Source organism: Mauremys mutica, chromosome 9, assembly GCF_020497125.1.
Source record: "Mauremys mutica isolate MM-2020 ecotype Southern chromosome 9, ASM2049712v1, whole genome shotgun sequence".
Classification (NCBI taxonomy): domain Eukaryota; kingdom Metazoa; phylum Chordata; order Testudines; family Geoemydidae; genus Mauremys; species Mauremys mutica.
The window spans coordinates 56499379-56515278 of NC_059080.1; the positions used below are offsets into that span (position 1 = coordinate 56499379).

General features: G+C 41.9%; 1 protein-coding gene across 6 annotated transcripts; it reads left to right on the forward strand.

Annotated features, from left to right (window-relative positions):
* The first annotated feature begins 1779 nt into the window (after positions 1–1779).
* On the forward strand, positions 1780–15623 carry SLC35G2 (solute carrier family 35 member G2). 6 transcript variants are annotated; one of them, XM_045029423.1, is made up of 2 exons: positions 1780–1816; positions 12616–15623. In XM_045029423.1, the coding sequence occupies exon 2, from the start codon at positions 12639–12641 to the stop codon at positions 13872–13874; it is 1236 nt and encodes a 411-aa protein (XP_044885358.1). In that variant the 5' UTR covers positions 1780–1816; positions 12616–12638; the 3' UTR covers positions 13875–15623. The 6 variants fall into 6 exon arrangements, with proteins under 6 accessions (XP_044885358.1, XP_044885354.1, XP_044885355.1 ...); XM_045029419.1 differs by lacking the exon at positions 1780–1816 and adding an exon at positions 2860–3206; XM_045029420.1 differs by lacking the exon at positions 1780–1816 and adding an exon at positions 3347–3477.
* The last annotated feature ends 277 nt before the right edge of the window (positions 15624–15900 follow it).

A 15900-nucleotide genomic window follows, 5' to 3' on the forward strand; every position in this document is an offset into this window, starting at 1 on the left:
GCCCTCCTGAAGATAATGAGGGAGGGATAGCTCAGTGGTTTGAGCATTGGCCTGCTAAACCTAGGATTGTGAGTTCAATCCTTGAGGGGGGCCACTTAGGGATCTGGGCAAAAATCAGTACTTGGTCCTGCTAGTGAAGGCAGGGGGCTGGACTCAATGACCTTTTGAGGTCCATTCCAGTTCTAGGAGATTGGTATATCTCCAATTATTAAATGCAAAACCTCAAACTGTCTGGTTTAGGTACTAGAATAATGGTGCTCCTCCACTCATTCTGGGATTCCTCCACAACCCCTAGGGCTATCACCTTTAGCAACTCATGGACTGCCTTCCACATTTCCTCAGCAAGGGGCGATAGTGATCCTCCTGCACCCTGTCAGGAGTGATGGTAGGTCACAGATCAGACAGAGACACAGATGCTGCACCCCATGAAGGCACAGACACTGGACGAGACTGGCCAAGAATGGTTGACAGACAATAGGGACATCATAGGGTAGCAATGGGTTACTTCCTACCCGCGTCCCAGTCCTTCCAGCATTGTCTCCAGAGTTAGAAAGGGAAAGTTATTCCCAAAAGGGATACTCCAGGTTCAACTAGATGGACAATCAGTCATTTTATTCTTGCATGTGATTGAAAGAAAGCATCCACTGTTATCTGGAAAACCTTGGCTTGAGACGCTCAAGGCAAATCGAATTGATATCAAGGTGATCATGAAAAACATCTTGAAATCTTCAAGAAATACTAGGCAGACACTCCAAAGCATTTGAAAAAGAATTTGGACAGTTGAGCACCATGTCAGTGAAGCTCACTATTAAGTGTGACATCCAGAGAAAATATTGGACATCTTCATACCTCGTTTAGCCAATTTGGTTTATTGTTACAGATGATAAATGAAAATGGACCTCAATTCTGTTCTAAAGAATTTCAGAAGTTGAGCTTCAAATCGAATTTAGCACATATGTTGTGCTCCATACCATCTTGTGACAAATTAACTAGCAGACTGCTTCATACGGCTACTCAAGCATGCTTTAATTGCCAAGGAGTCTACTTTGACTAATCAGAAGAAATCGTCCAATTTCTAGCTTGCCTACAGGAACACACCACACTACTACCCGGGAGTTAGCTGCAATTATTTTCTTGAAGTGGTCTTCATGTTTCTGTAGGGACCTGCTTTATCCTGATGTTGTCTCATGTGTGGTCAAATCCCAAACTATGCAAATTGATCAACAACATGAGATTAATCATTGTTCTTTCCTAAACACTGAGCACCTGGCAGCTCACACTGACTTCTTGGTTCTGCAGTTTGTCATAAGACTGCAGAAGCATGTATGTGGTATATAGCACCTCTTCTATAAAATTAATAGATATTAAGGCCAGAAGGGACTGTTATGGTCATGTAGTCTGACCTCTTGTATAGCACAGGCCAGAGAATTTCACTCAGCAATCCCTGAATCAAGCCCATTACTTCTGGTTGAGCTACAACATATTTGTTAAAAAGCACATCCAGTTTCAATGTAAAGATTTCAAGTGATGAATACATCACATTCCTTTGTGAGCTGTTCTAAATGTTAGTTACCTTCAGTGTTAATAATGTGCATCTTATTTCTGGTTTGAATGTCTGGCTTCACCTTAAAGTCATTGGATCCTGTTAAGCCTTTGTCTGCTAGATTATCAGAAATCTTCTCCCCATAAAAGGTGCTTATAGATCACAGTCAAGTCATCGCTAAACCTTCTCTTCAATAAACTAATCAGATTGAGTTAACTCAGACTCACTGTGGGGCAGGCCTTTGCTAACAAAGATCCACAAGAATGATCTGAGGTGAGTCTGCTCTAATTTTTCATCATGCTTTTTGAACAGTGAGCAAGAAAAATGGACACAGTATCCCATGGCTTCACCCATGCTGTATACAGAGGTTATACCACCTCCCTACTCCTATTTGATATCCCCCTTCTCATACACCTAAGGATCACATTCACTGAGAGCTTATGTTCTGTTGCTTTCCAACAGGACACCAAGTTATTTACAGAGTTACTGTTTTCCAGTATACAAATGCCCCCCCCCTTCCTGTAAATATGGCCCCCATTCTTTCTTCCTAGATTCATGGTCTTGCATTTCATTGTATTAAAATATACGTTGGTTTCTCCCCTTCCACAACCCCAGTTTACAAAGTGATATTGATTTATCTGGATGGCATCATTATTTACCATATGATCCATCTTGGTATCATCTGTAAACTTTAATATTTCCTTCTGAAGCATCAATATTAAAGGGTGTTAGGCTGAAAATCAATCCTTAGGGTCCCTCTAGAAACACTCCTAAGCAATAATGATTCCTAATTAACAATTCCATATTTAATCTGTCAGACAGTTTTTAATCCCTTTTATGTGCACCATATTAGCACAAGAGAACCTCAGTCTCTTTAATCAGAATGTTGTGTGGGACTAACTGTCTTACAGAAGTTTCATATCAATATACATTTCCTTTATCAGACAGACTTGTGGTAATGAACAGAACAGGAATTATACAAACAGCAGGTTGTTACTAGACATCTTGCTGTTTATATATCTGCCAAAACATGCCAATATAAATTACTGAAAAAAATCCCAGATTTTGTAATTGGAGAACAGCACACCATAATCTTTTCAGCCCTGGACACCAGACGCATTTTGATTTCTGATGCTACACCTCGTTGTTTTTTCTCCTTGACTGAGCCCGGTTGCTTAATCCGCATAAGCATTATATCAATTAAAAGAAATTAAAAATCCAGGCAAAAGAAAGCTACTGTACGTAATACTCTAACATTAAATAAAAATGAATGTTGATACAACTGTCAGATGCCCTTGTGCTTACTGGGCATGCTCACTTGCTCCTGCTCTGTCGCTCTCTCCTGAGTCTTTTGCTGTCGCCTCAGTCTTTTCCTCCAGGCCCCTCTTCGCAGAGAGAAGAGGGCGAGTGGAGAAAGGCGAACCAAGTCTAGTTCTGCAAACACCCTTTTCTGGAGTACGCCAGGCAGTGTTGCTGACTTCACATTACACTGGGATTAATGGCGTTGTCCTGCCTTCTGGGCTCTTACAGCGTGAGAAAGATGAAAGGATTGACAAATTCTGGAGAACAGATTTCCTCCCTTCTTTTCCTCTAACATCACGTAGCCTCCTCATTGTTGCAAGGCATCATTGTTTGGACTTGATCGGCTCCTTCTAAGCGAGAGGTAAATAGAGATTTCTTCCTCCCCTCCACACACACACCCCTTTTCCTTATGGTATTTACTGATCTGCTGCATGATAACGCAGACATCCCAGCTGTTCTACAGGCTCCGTTCATTCAAGTAACAACCTCCTGCCTCTGTTATTAATACTCACTGCGCTTTACAAGGCAGGAGATTTGGAGGCGGTCGTTTGTTCAGACCAGATATGGATTCACTGGGAGACTTCTCAAAGCGACTTCATTTGATCCGGTTCCATAAATATAGACAAAAAATGGTAAATGGGTAAGAGCGCAGTCCGGGGTACATCGAGCCCAGGACTGGTAACGCCGCTTTATGTATCATTAGAGAACAGCGCTAAACTCGTGTGCTGTGTGTCCAAGGCACTGAAATATCTCTAGCCCTCATTCAGCGGCTCAGAGGGGCTTGTGGGCTGCATTCACCCCCCTCTTTGTCCTCTCCATTTTAGCTCTGCGGCGTACAGGGAGATCGAAGCCCTTTCATTTCTCTCCCAGGCTCTAGGATTTACTAATCTGCTTTTTAAAGAAATACGGCTAATTCCAGGATATCACAAGACAAGGACATTTTCCTCCTAAAGCTGGTGTGAAGAATGGGCGCAGATGGAGAAAGCTGTAGATAATCTCACAATAGGCTGATTTTAGCAATCAATGTAGCGTTTTTAATTAGCAGGTTGGAAGAGTTCCCGAACAGTCAGTAAGATCTGATAGTTTTACTTTCATATGTTTGTCGGCAGAGACTATGATTAAGACACATTGATATTTAAATGCTGATACAAAGATCTATTTATATTTCAGTGAGAAAAGCTGACTCATTCAAAGTAAAGAGTTCTATGAACTGTAAGGAAAAGGATGCTTTAAAGCGCAGATGCTGAATCTTACTTTTTTTTGGCGGAAGAGACAAATATCCAGATTTATTTGCGGGGGGAGGGGCAGATTTAGAATATCTGACAAAAATGCACACAGTGCTGCTGCGGGCAGTGTAGTGTAAATCTGCTCACAGAATCAACTTTCCACAACAGATTTTTAACTTATGAAGTTTGGACTCTTCTTGAATCCATCTCAGTTTGTCTAAACAAGTGCCTACTTGCCATCAAGGTATGAGTAAAATTCCATTCGATTACCACTATTTTAGAAACTTGAAATACTATTAAGTCTAGTAATATCTGCCTGCTTTTCCCCACAAGATACATTGATTGTAATATAAAGTCTGAGATTTTATCCAAATTACCAGTGTGAACATTCACTTAATTTCAATTAAACTGTTGTTATGCAATAATTTGTATGTAGAGTCCCCATAATAGTCAAAAATTACATACTCAAATTCAATATTAGCTAACTATTTCTAGAACAAGTTGCCATTTAAAATATACTAGAATGCTCAGGATCTGTTTCTTTGGAGAGTATATATCTGGTGGTTCTCTTTTCTGGTCTTACTTTACATTAAAGTGACCTAGCCAACAAATGAAAGTCACCACTTCTTAAAAAGAACAAAATTAAATGTATGATTGAGATTAAAAAGATGACATTTAATATGGAACACATCACTGCAGCAGATACAGCATATATTTTATTAAACTTATAAAGTAAACAATTAGAGCTAAAGACATAAGTTCCTTTAAAAATAATTAATCTATGCTTTAAAATTAATTATTTTCTATATTCTTATAATTAAACAAAACTGTTTGCCATTAGACCTTCATGTTTGTTTTATTTTACTGGAAAATATTTGTTGCTCTTGTTCAAACAAATTTTTCAATAGAAAAAATCAGAGAAAGGCTCTTTACTAAACTATCATGCCACTCATTATTTCACCATACAGACACAATATTTCATTTGTCACTGTTGACAATTTCATCTTAATGTTTAGGGTGACCAGTGTGTGGCTTTCATCAGGCAGTAATACATGTATTAAGCAGGAAAAAAAGGTTGCAGGGATATGTAGGGGAGTTACCATTTTTAGAAAACAGATTTTTTTTTTAAACTCAGACCCATGTAATCTCCATGGCTCTAATGCTGTAATTTCTATCCTAGTGCAACCCAGTTGAAATAATTAAAAACTCTATTTTGTATATAATATGCAACATGGGCAAGATCTGTGCTAGGTACAGGAGTAGGTGTGAAGCACTCCATGCCCTGTAAGCCTGATAGAATGAGTTGGATTGAGTGTGACCATGCAGGAGTGTCTACACCATGGAGATGGCCTCTGGAATGGCCCACACAAGACTGGCATAGAAGGTCAGTTTGGGACAAACCGCAAATGGTCTATGGGAGTCTGGGGAGGGGCTGTGGATCCACTTTTACACAGATACAGGGGTCCCAATACCCTGTGAAATTGAGGTGGAGGGGCTGATGGGTGTGAATTTCACCTGTCTGTTGCATCTCTCTGCTTACACCAATTCTGTATCAGATGCTCTCGGTTTAGGATTAAGATGATATTTTTCCTACATGCAAACTCAAACTGGCTAAATCATTCCCCTTGGTTCACCACAGTAACAAAGCTCCACTACAGGAGTGGTATGGGGACCACAGAGGCCCCATAAGACTTTCACTACCATTGGATGCATCTGGTGGCTGGCTTCTCTGCAGCTTGTACAATAGGCCTGTGCAGTACCAGTTATGCTACAGTACATCTGTAACAGACTAGTAGCCCTTTAAACTGTAATAGGCACTAAAACCACAATACAAGACTCAAAGCTGTTCCCTCTGGGAAGGCTGTGAATTCCCTATTAGTCTCTTTTGTCTGGGTGCCCAGACTTAGTCAAAAGCTAATCAGCACTTCCCTAGCTCAAGCCTCCTGGCTAAGGCAGACAGTAAACAGTCTAGGCTGTGACTCTCTGGGCTGGGCAGAGCAAGAAGTAGTCTTTAGCCTAAGCCTTCTGGCTAAGGCAATGTAATGGGGTCAGCACCCACCTCTCATGAGCGCCCCTATTTTGGCCACTACGTACCTGCAATCACTTAGTTTTTGAACTGGGTGGCACCTACCTCTTGCAGGCACCCCCTTTCTGGTTGGGTGGGAGCCTGTTTTTCTTTCAGTTCTTACAACAGGGTGGCACCTGCCTCTTGCAAGTGCCCCCCGGCCAATGGTAGTTTGGCAGGTCTTCAGCAACTCAGCCCTCTGGTCAAGTCACACACACTGTCCCACACTTCCCAGGTATACAGTCTCTAGCTCTTTCTCACAGCTCTGGTATGGGGTCATAGCACCAAGGCTCCCTCCCAGAGGCATTGCCTTCTGTAGTAGCCCAACAGGGGCCCATCTCAGTACCCTCAGTTGGTGTCCTTTCAGCAGCCCTCACTGGACTCAGTCTTCAACCAGACCAGCAGAGTCCATCACAGTACCTGCACCTGGGCTGGCTAGGTTCTGGTCTCAGTCCCCTGGGCTCCGCCTGCCCACACTAACCTTTCCATGCTCCCGCTACTCTTCTAGCCAGGCAGGCACCCCATCTTTAGCAGCCTTCCCTGGGCTCAGTCCTACCCGCAGTAACTGTCCGTAGTCCTGCTGCTCTTTCTGCCAACCAGGCTCCCAGTTCTCCCTCCTCAATCTCCAGGCAGCAACTAACTGCTTTGCCTTTGCTACTTCCTTATATCTGGCCCTTCCACCCCGATTGGTTGCTCCAACATCCCCTCCAATTGTCTGCTTCTCTGCAACCACTCTAGGTCACCTGGAGGACTTCTCCTCTGCTATTTTCTGGGGCAAGGTGAGGCAGAGCCAATAGGCCTCCAGCAGGGGGCCTCTGGACCTAGTCCATTCATCACAGCCAGGCAGTAAACACAGTCTAGGGCCTGGTCCACACTGGGGGACAGTGTCGAGGTAAGATACGCAACTTCAGCTACGGGAATAGCGTAGCTGAAGTCGAAGTATCTTATCCCAACTTACCTCCTGTCCTCACCGCTCGGGATCGACGTCCGCGGCTCCCCCGTCGACTCCGCTACCGCCACTCGCTCCGGTGGAGTTCCGGAGTCGACGGGAGCGCGTTCGGGGATTGATATATCGCGTCTAGATGAGACATGATATATCGATCCCCACAAAATCGATTGCTACCCGCCGATTCGGTGGGTAGTCTGGACGTACCCTAAGCTCTGAATCCCTGGATGGGGAAGAACAATAAGGAATCTTTAGTGCAGCCTCCTGGCTAAGGCAGACAGAGAACGCAGTCTAGGGGCTTGCAGCCTTCTGGCTGGGACAAGTCACAAACAAGGCACAGGCCTTCTGGCCTAGGGTGAGAAGGCTGCTGTGACGGGTTGAATTACAGAACCCACCTTGGGAGCTGCCACCTGATGTGCCAAGACTACTTTTGCTGCTGCTTTTTCTGCCAAGTTTGGGTTCCCAGCACCCAGTTTTGCTGAGCCAGACATGCCCGTCTGCTCCAACAAAGACCCAGGGTCTGAATTACTTGCCCCAAAGCTGCAGACTTAACTGAAAACAGCTAAGAGAAGTGTTTTTGTTTTTAACACTTAGATGCTCAACTCCCAATGGGGTTTAAACCCAAATAAATTAGCTTTACCCTGTTTAAAGCTTATAGAGGGTAAACTCATTCATTGTTTGTCCTTTAAAACACTGATAGAGAGGTATGCACAGCTGTTCCCCCACCCCCCAGGTATTAATACATACTCTGGGTTAATTAATAAGTAAAAAGTGATTTTATTTAATACAGAAAGTAGGATTTAAGTAGTAACAGACAGAACAAAGTGAATTACCAAGTAAAATAAAATAAAACACACCAGTCTATGTTTAATTTAACTGAATACAGATAAAATCCTCACCAGTTTCAGAATGCTTCCTTTTACAGACTAATCTTCTTTTAGTCTGGGTCCAGCAATTACTTACACCCCTTGCAGTTAATGTCCTTTGTTTTAGTTTTTTTCAGGTATTTTTGGGGGTGAAGAGGCTCTTTCTTTAGCCAGCCGAAGACCAAATGGAGGGGCTTTCCCTGGGCTTAAATAGACTCTCTTGTGGGTGGAGACCCCCTCTTCTCTCTTATGCAAAGTCCAGCTACAAAATGGAGTTTTGGAATTACCTGGGCAAGTCACATGTCCATGCATGACTGAGTTCCTTACCAGCCAAGCCACATTCCTGGGAAAGCCCAGATGTGGATTGGTGTCTCCAAGTTCATTGTTGGCTTAAGTGTTTCTTGATTGGGCACTTACTGAGAATAGTTTTTTCTCAGGAAGCTGACCAACTGCTTCACTACAGCCTACTTAGAATCAAATAAGTATGCAGCCAATATTCATAACTTCGAATACAAAAATGATACATGCATACAAATAGGATTAATAGATTCAGTAAATCATGACCTTTACAGAAATATGTTACATGGCATATGTAGCATAAAACACATTCTAGTTATTATATATATATATATAGCATAAGCATATTTCCATAAAGCCTTATCACAGCTTATAAAGGCATCACAGCTGCCACCCCAGGGTTAGCAGCAGAGGGTTGGGGGGACCCAGGCTATCCCTACTCTACTAGGTCCAGCCCAAAGCCCTAAAAGTGCCAGGGGATCCCGCCACTAGGACAGTGGGAATCCTGCTGAAACATGCTGAATCATACTGTGACATTACAACCTGACTAATGTCTGGTTCCCCTGGGTTACTTCCTACCACAGTCCATTAGTGTGGCTCCGTAGTCTGCAGGTCCTCAGCTTCCTCAGGGTACGTGGCGGATGGCAGTCCCAGCAGCTCTTCCCAACTCTTGGTCTCCTCCAGAGGCAGGATGCCACACAGATCAGAGTCTGGTCCAGAGTCCTGCAGCAGGCTAGAGTTGTCTGCCTCCTTGCCTAGCTCTGACCCAACTGACCTCCTGTGCTTGCCTTGTTCCCAGCCTTTCTCCAGCCCTGCTCAGTTCCTGCCTCCTATTCTGATCCTTGGCTCTGACCCCTGGTTGCTGACTCCAGCACTGTCCCTTGGCACTGTTCCTAGCCACTGACCCCAGTTCTGACCACTAGGCTTGACTGCCACTGCTTTGACCACCCATGCCCTGGTCCATGACAGTATCTCAGGAGGATGTTGAACACAGTTACTAAAGTTAGACATGTTTAAATCAGCAGGTCCAGGTAAATTGCATCCAAGAGTTTTAGAAGAGCTGGCTGAGGAGCTCACTAGACTGTTAATGTTAATTTTCAATACATCTTGGAACAATGGGGACTCCAGAAAACTGGAAGAAAGCTAATGGTGTGCCAATATTTTAAAAGGGTAAACAAGGTGACTGGGGTAATTATAGGGCACTCAGTCTGACATAGATTCCAGGAAAGATAGTGGAGCAGCTGTTAGGGGACTCAATTAATGGAGGATTAAAAGGAGGGTAACATAATTAATGCAAGTCAGCATGGGTTTATGGAAAACAGATCCTGTCAAACTAACTTGATTTTTTTAATGAGATTACAAGTTTGGCTGATAAACCTAATAGTATTTGTGTAATATAGTTAGATTTCTGTAAGGCATTTGACTTGGTACCACACAACATTTTGATTAAAAAGCTAGGATGCCATCAAATGAACATGTCACACATTACACAGATTAAAAGCTGGCTAACTGATAAGTCTCAAAATGTAATTGTAAATGGGGAATAGTCATTGAGCGTGTGTGTTTCCAATGGGGTATCGCAGAGATGGATTCTTGGCCCTAGGATATTAAACATTCTTATCAATGTCTTAGAAGAAACATACAATCATAATTGTAGATGACACAACAATTGGGGTAAATATTGAAGAGGACAGGTCACTGATTCAGAGTGATCTGGATCACTTGGTAAGCTGAGTGCAAGCAAATAATGTGTTTGAATATGGCTAAATGTAAATGTATACATTTAGGAACAAAGAATGCAGACCATACGTACAGGATGGGGGACTCTATCCTGGGAAGCAGTGACTCTGAAAAAGATTTGGGGGTTGTGGTGGATAATCAGCTGAACATGAGCTCCCAGTGCAATGCGGTGTCCAAAAGGGCCACTGCAATCCTTGGATGCATAAAGAGGTGAGTCTCACGGAGTAGAGGTTATTTTAACTCTACATTTGGCATTGATTAAACAGCTGCTGGAGTACTGGGTTCTGTTCTGGTACCCTCAATTCAAGAAGGATGTTGATAAGTTGGAGAGGGTTCAGAGAAGAGCCACAAGAATGACTAAAGAATTAGAAAACATACCTCCTAGTGATAAATGTGAGGAGCTCAATGTGTTTTGCTTTTCAAAGAGAAGGTTAAGGAGTGACTTACAGACTGTAATTAAGTAGGCTTGTATGCAATGTTGTAGCTGTGTTGGTCCCAAGATATTAGAGACACACACACAGAGAGTAAGCTCAAAAGCTTGCCTCTCTCACCAACAGAATTCAGTGCTTCCCAGAATATTACCTCACCCACCTTGTCTTTATAAATAGGCCTGGCAGAATTAAATGTATTTATTTATTTTTGTAACTTCAAATGATTAACATCAATGTTTATTTTAAAGTTTTTTTATTTTTAACTATTTTGATTTTCTCAGTTGCATGATTTTCTCAGGTCCATTAAGGTGGGGGGGGATGCATAGCTCAGGGGATGGGGTTTGGGGGGAAAGGGCAGAGTGGGGCTGGGGTGGGAAGAGGGGGGGCAGGGGCAGAGCAGGGGCAGGAGCTGAGGGGAAGGGGTGGGACAGGGGCGGAGGCAGTTTCCTGGGCCCTGCTGTGCGCAGCCCATGAGTGGCCAGCTCAGCCGTCTGGGGGATTGAGCTGGATGCTGGACCTGGATGCAGCACACAGCTGTGTAGGGCACCAGGAAATTTGGTGCCCCAAATTTAGTGCCCTACGCAGCTGCGTAGTTTGCATATGGGTAGGGATGGCCCTGCTGGCCAGTGATTGAATAAAATGGGCCATGACAGTGGGCTGTATAGGGCTCACTGCATGGCTGTGGAACCACGGACACTGGATTCCTGTGGGTGCTAGGGGAGAGGGAGGCTGTGCTTGCTGATTGTTGTAGATGGATGTCTTTGTCTATTTCTGTGTGTCAGGTGAAATCAGCATTTACCAAAGACTAACCATTATCAAATCCTGGCAGCCTTATCTATAATACCTACATGGGGAACAAATACTTATTAATGGACTCTTCTGTCTAGCAGAGAAAACTCGAACACAATCCAGTGCCTGGAACTTGAAGATAGATTAATTCAGATTAAAAATAAGGCATAAATTAACAGAGTTATTAACCACTGGAACAATTTACCAAGGGTTGTCATGGATTATCCATCACTGAGTATTTTTAAACCAAATTGAGTGTTTTTCTAAAAGATCTGCTCTAGGAATTATTATGGGGAATTATTATGGGGAAAAGATCTGCTCTAGGAATTATTATTCAGGCCTTGGAATCTGTGACTTTAAAAGACATGCTCTAGTGCAAACATGAGTTATTGGGTTTGATGTGTTTACTTATAAAATAGAAATAAATGTTTCCTACACAGAAGGAAGGAATCACTGATTGGAATTCTCTGGCCTGTGTCATGCAGGAAATCAAATTTGATAGAGATCATAATGGTCTCTTCAGATGAAAATCTGTTAATATATTAATTTTCTTCTTTATAGAATAAATGTAACAATTCAACCACGTTGGGTGAAAAATGAGGCATCCAGGTGACGTAGAATGGAACAATATGCAAATGTTCACTTTAGGCAGCCTGAATATAAGTTTGATATCTCTGTCATTTCATAAAAGTAGCAAAATCTACTTGTTCTCCTCTACATTGCCAAGGAGTGGACAGCTTCTTTTCATAAAATTTCTTAGTCATTTTGTCCAACGGAAGTTCCTTTGGAAAACAAATTGATAGTCAACAGTTTCTGGAAATAGTAATATGCAAAAACAGCTTCAGAGAATTTGAAAATTTATTGTAGTACTTTTTACATTTTTCTGGTCCTTGTGCCTAGTTCATTGAAGTGCTCAGTGATGCCATCTGTCTGTCTCTGGGTTGTTTCACTTTGAATTTGCAAAAATTGCTCTAGTCTTCTGTAACCCAAATTTCATTTTTGGTTTGTATTTCTCTTTGCCCCTTAGAACTTGGTAAAGAATAAAACCATTAATGATTACAGAATGACTAACTGACCAGAAAGTCCAACAAGGAAATTCTTCTCAGTGTAATAAGAACTGTTATTAATTTGCATATCTCTTTTTAAGAAGCAATGTAATAATAGGTATCATTTTCAAAAGTGAGTGCCTAAAGTTAGGCCCTAAAGTTATATTTAGGCACTTAACTAAAAAGGACTTGGTTTTCAAAGATACTGAGCAACTTCCATTGTGAAATAAAAATAGAGAGAATTAATTGAGGACAAGAGCAACTTGGTTAGGTTCATGCCAATAATTTGTAAATGGTCAAAAGATTGCAATGCAAATTAATTTTACAGTATTGGTTGAATAAAACTAACTTTTTTTTTTTAAAGACCAGACCTAGTTCTCTGAGGAAATGGATACTTCTGCCAAACAATGTCCAGTCAAAAAACGAGTGAAAATCCATCCCAACACAGTGACAGTGAAATATACATCACATTATCCCCAACCTGGAGAAGAGGGCTCTGATGAAACCAGTGAAGATATCGGAAGCTTTATGGAGGACAATCCAAAGAAAAGGTTGCTGAGTGACAGAAAAAGGAAAGGAAGAGCCTTCTTTGGGACTATGGATATCCAACCTCAGCCAGCCCAAGAGACGAAAGCCAATGAGACTGGACAACACCAGAATTTTACAGAAGGAAGCATATTTCAGTCCAGAAAGACTTGGGTAGTGCTGTTTGCCTCTGCCTTGGCTCATGGGTGTGTGGCTCTGATAACTAGACTTGTTTCTGATCGTTCCAAAGTGCCATCTCTAGAACTAATTTTCATTCGTTCAGTCATACAGGTGTTGTCTGTCATTGTTGTGTGTTATTACCACGAGGACCCCTTTGGACCAAAAGGATACAGACTGCAGCTCTTCTTCTATGGTGTCTGCAATGTTATCTCCATTACCTGTGCTTACACCTCCTTCTCTATAGTACCCCCAAGCAATGGGACCATTATGTGGAGAGCAACCACCACGGTCTTTAGTGCCATTTTGGCTTTTTTACTAATAGATGAACAAATGGCTTATATAGACATAATGACAGTAGTTAGTAGTGTCTTTGGTGTTTGCCTGGTCATGTTCCCCAACATTGTTAATGAAGACAATTCTTTGCTCAGTGTCTGGAAAGAAGCCTTTGGCTACACAATGACAGTTATGGCAGGCTTAACTACAGCTCTTTCCATGATAGTCTACAAGTCAATCAAAGATAGGGTCAGTATGTGGACTGCACTGTTTACTTTTGGTTGGACTGGAACTGCGTGGGGAGCCTCCACCATGTTTTTTCTTCAAGAGCCAATTATCCCACTGGATGGAGAAACCTGGAGCTATCTCATTGCCATCTGCATATGTTCTACTGTGGCTTTCCTGGGTGTCTATTATGCCTTGAATAAATTTCACCCAGCTCTGGTCAGCACAGTGCAACATTTAGAGATTGTGATAGCCATGATTCTGCAGCTTGCAGTGCTACGCATCTTTCCCAGCATTTATGACCTCATTGGAGGGGCCATTATTATGATTAGTGTTGTTTTCCTGGCATGTTATAAGCTGTCCTGGAAGAATTTAGGAAGGCAAGATTATCAGGAGATACTGGATTCTTCCATTAAATGAATGTCAGTTTGTTGTAGTCTTTACTGTAATAGTTTCTGCACCACAATGTCGATATTAATGTTCATTTACCAATGTCCTTTGTCTAGTAGAGTGGACAGAGTACTAACTTTGTTGTTCAGAAATGTGCCAGATTCATACCTGCCATAACAATGTTTAAATCAGTAGAGTTGTACTAGAGACGAATTTGTCCCAATGTGTTAAATAATTTAAAATGTTTCAATATGTGAACTTTAGATTTACTCTCAGCTGGTATGCAGTAGCTGCTAAGATTAGATATAGAGAATTCTGTCATAGGAGTCTTTCTATCATAGTCCTCCTTCTATAACATAATATTGAGACAGAAGGATTCACTATTGTTAGTCATTCTGGACAGTGCAGCTGTAGAATATTTTATGGCAACAAGAAAGTCATATGTTGACATTCACCATTGAAGGAGGAAATTCATGTTCCATAGTAACAGTATACTTACTTGGTTGAAGCATGTAATATTTTATAAGTAAGAATTTTAACATGTATATGGTTATAATTCTTTAAATATCTGCTGGGAGAAGAGTAAATAAATAAATGATGTTCTCTGTGCTCTAATAGTAAAGGTGCTGTCAGAATCTCCATAATAATCCTTGACTTGGTCCTAAAACTCCCTGTTAGCTGAAAGCTGGAACACATGAAACTAGAAAAAGATATTCATGGGCAAAAATGAAAAGGAAGATGTGAGGCTATTTTGGAATTGTCAGAGTGAAATGCACTTAAAAGCTAGTTTCAGATGTTTTTAACTCAGAAATGTTTCTAGCCACGGCTATTATTGCCTCACTTTCATAAGTGGCAAATCCACCTAGCTATTCACCCCTCTATTGACTCATGCCTCCTTGAATCTTTGGTTTCTTCCCTTGTGTGTGCCCACTGTAGCCCCAGGAAATGTGCCTCCCTCAGAGAGGACACCTCTGCCCATGCTTCTTACCCAAGTTTGGAGCAAAAGCTCTACTCCTAGACACAGATTTGCCTTCTGTGTCTCTTGAGGTTGAAGAAATTCACTCATGTTTGGGTTGAACGGCATGAAACACCCCCCTTCCCTGACAATAGTTTCTGGGGAAAAAAGATTTGTTTAAAATAGACAAAGAGAGAGACAGAGAATCAGATTAAATTAAAAGCAGCAGTTTCCATCACATGCCTTATCTGGGTAATTTCCCAAACCCAGAGAGGCAGGCTCTGTTTGCTTAGTTACAGAATAAGAAGGAAGCTCTCACATGTATAAAGAGCAAGCCCAGTCTCTGACTTCCCTGGCCAAAGTGACACCACCTTGGTGCTGTGTCCAGAGAGTTATTTCCTATCCCCCCCCACCTCGCATACACTCATTATGTTCCCTCCCCATTCAATCCAAGGCAGCTCTCCTTATTTTCCAAACCAATTATCTCAAGATACATCCACATGCAGTAAAGCTTGGTGAACAAATGCATGATCCATCCTGCCAGAGATGGCCAGCAGAGGAGCTATATTTAAGCAATGAGTAATGCAGCCTCTCTCATGCCAAATTCAGGTACAGCCTTCCACAGATGACTGGGTGCGGGTGTATCCAGTCTATCCAGACCTCTGTTTAAAACCTTTTATCTCAGTTTTTCATTGCCATGAAATATAAATTATTGGCAGACCCTTTGTCACACACTTGTTAAGGCAAAAGTTGGTATGGCTTTTTTAATGTGTGGTCTTGAAATAAATATTTAGGTGCCAAAATGTTACCCAAGTATGAAAATTTGCCCGTAACGATTACTTGTGCTTTTTGCCAAACTGTGCTAAAACTGAAAGTTGAAGTGAATGGCTCCATAACCTATTTTCAGTCTGCTGAGCCAGCAGCAATCCAGGCATTTTAAAGGCTTATTTCTGCTCTTATTGAAGCTAATAACAAAGTTTACATTGGCTTCACTTGCTGTAAGATGATATGATAGAACTGTGTTGATTTACAGCAGTTGATGATATTACTCACATCACATGCACAGTGCTTGCAGTCATCCAACAGAGCAATGATCCAGAT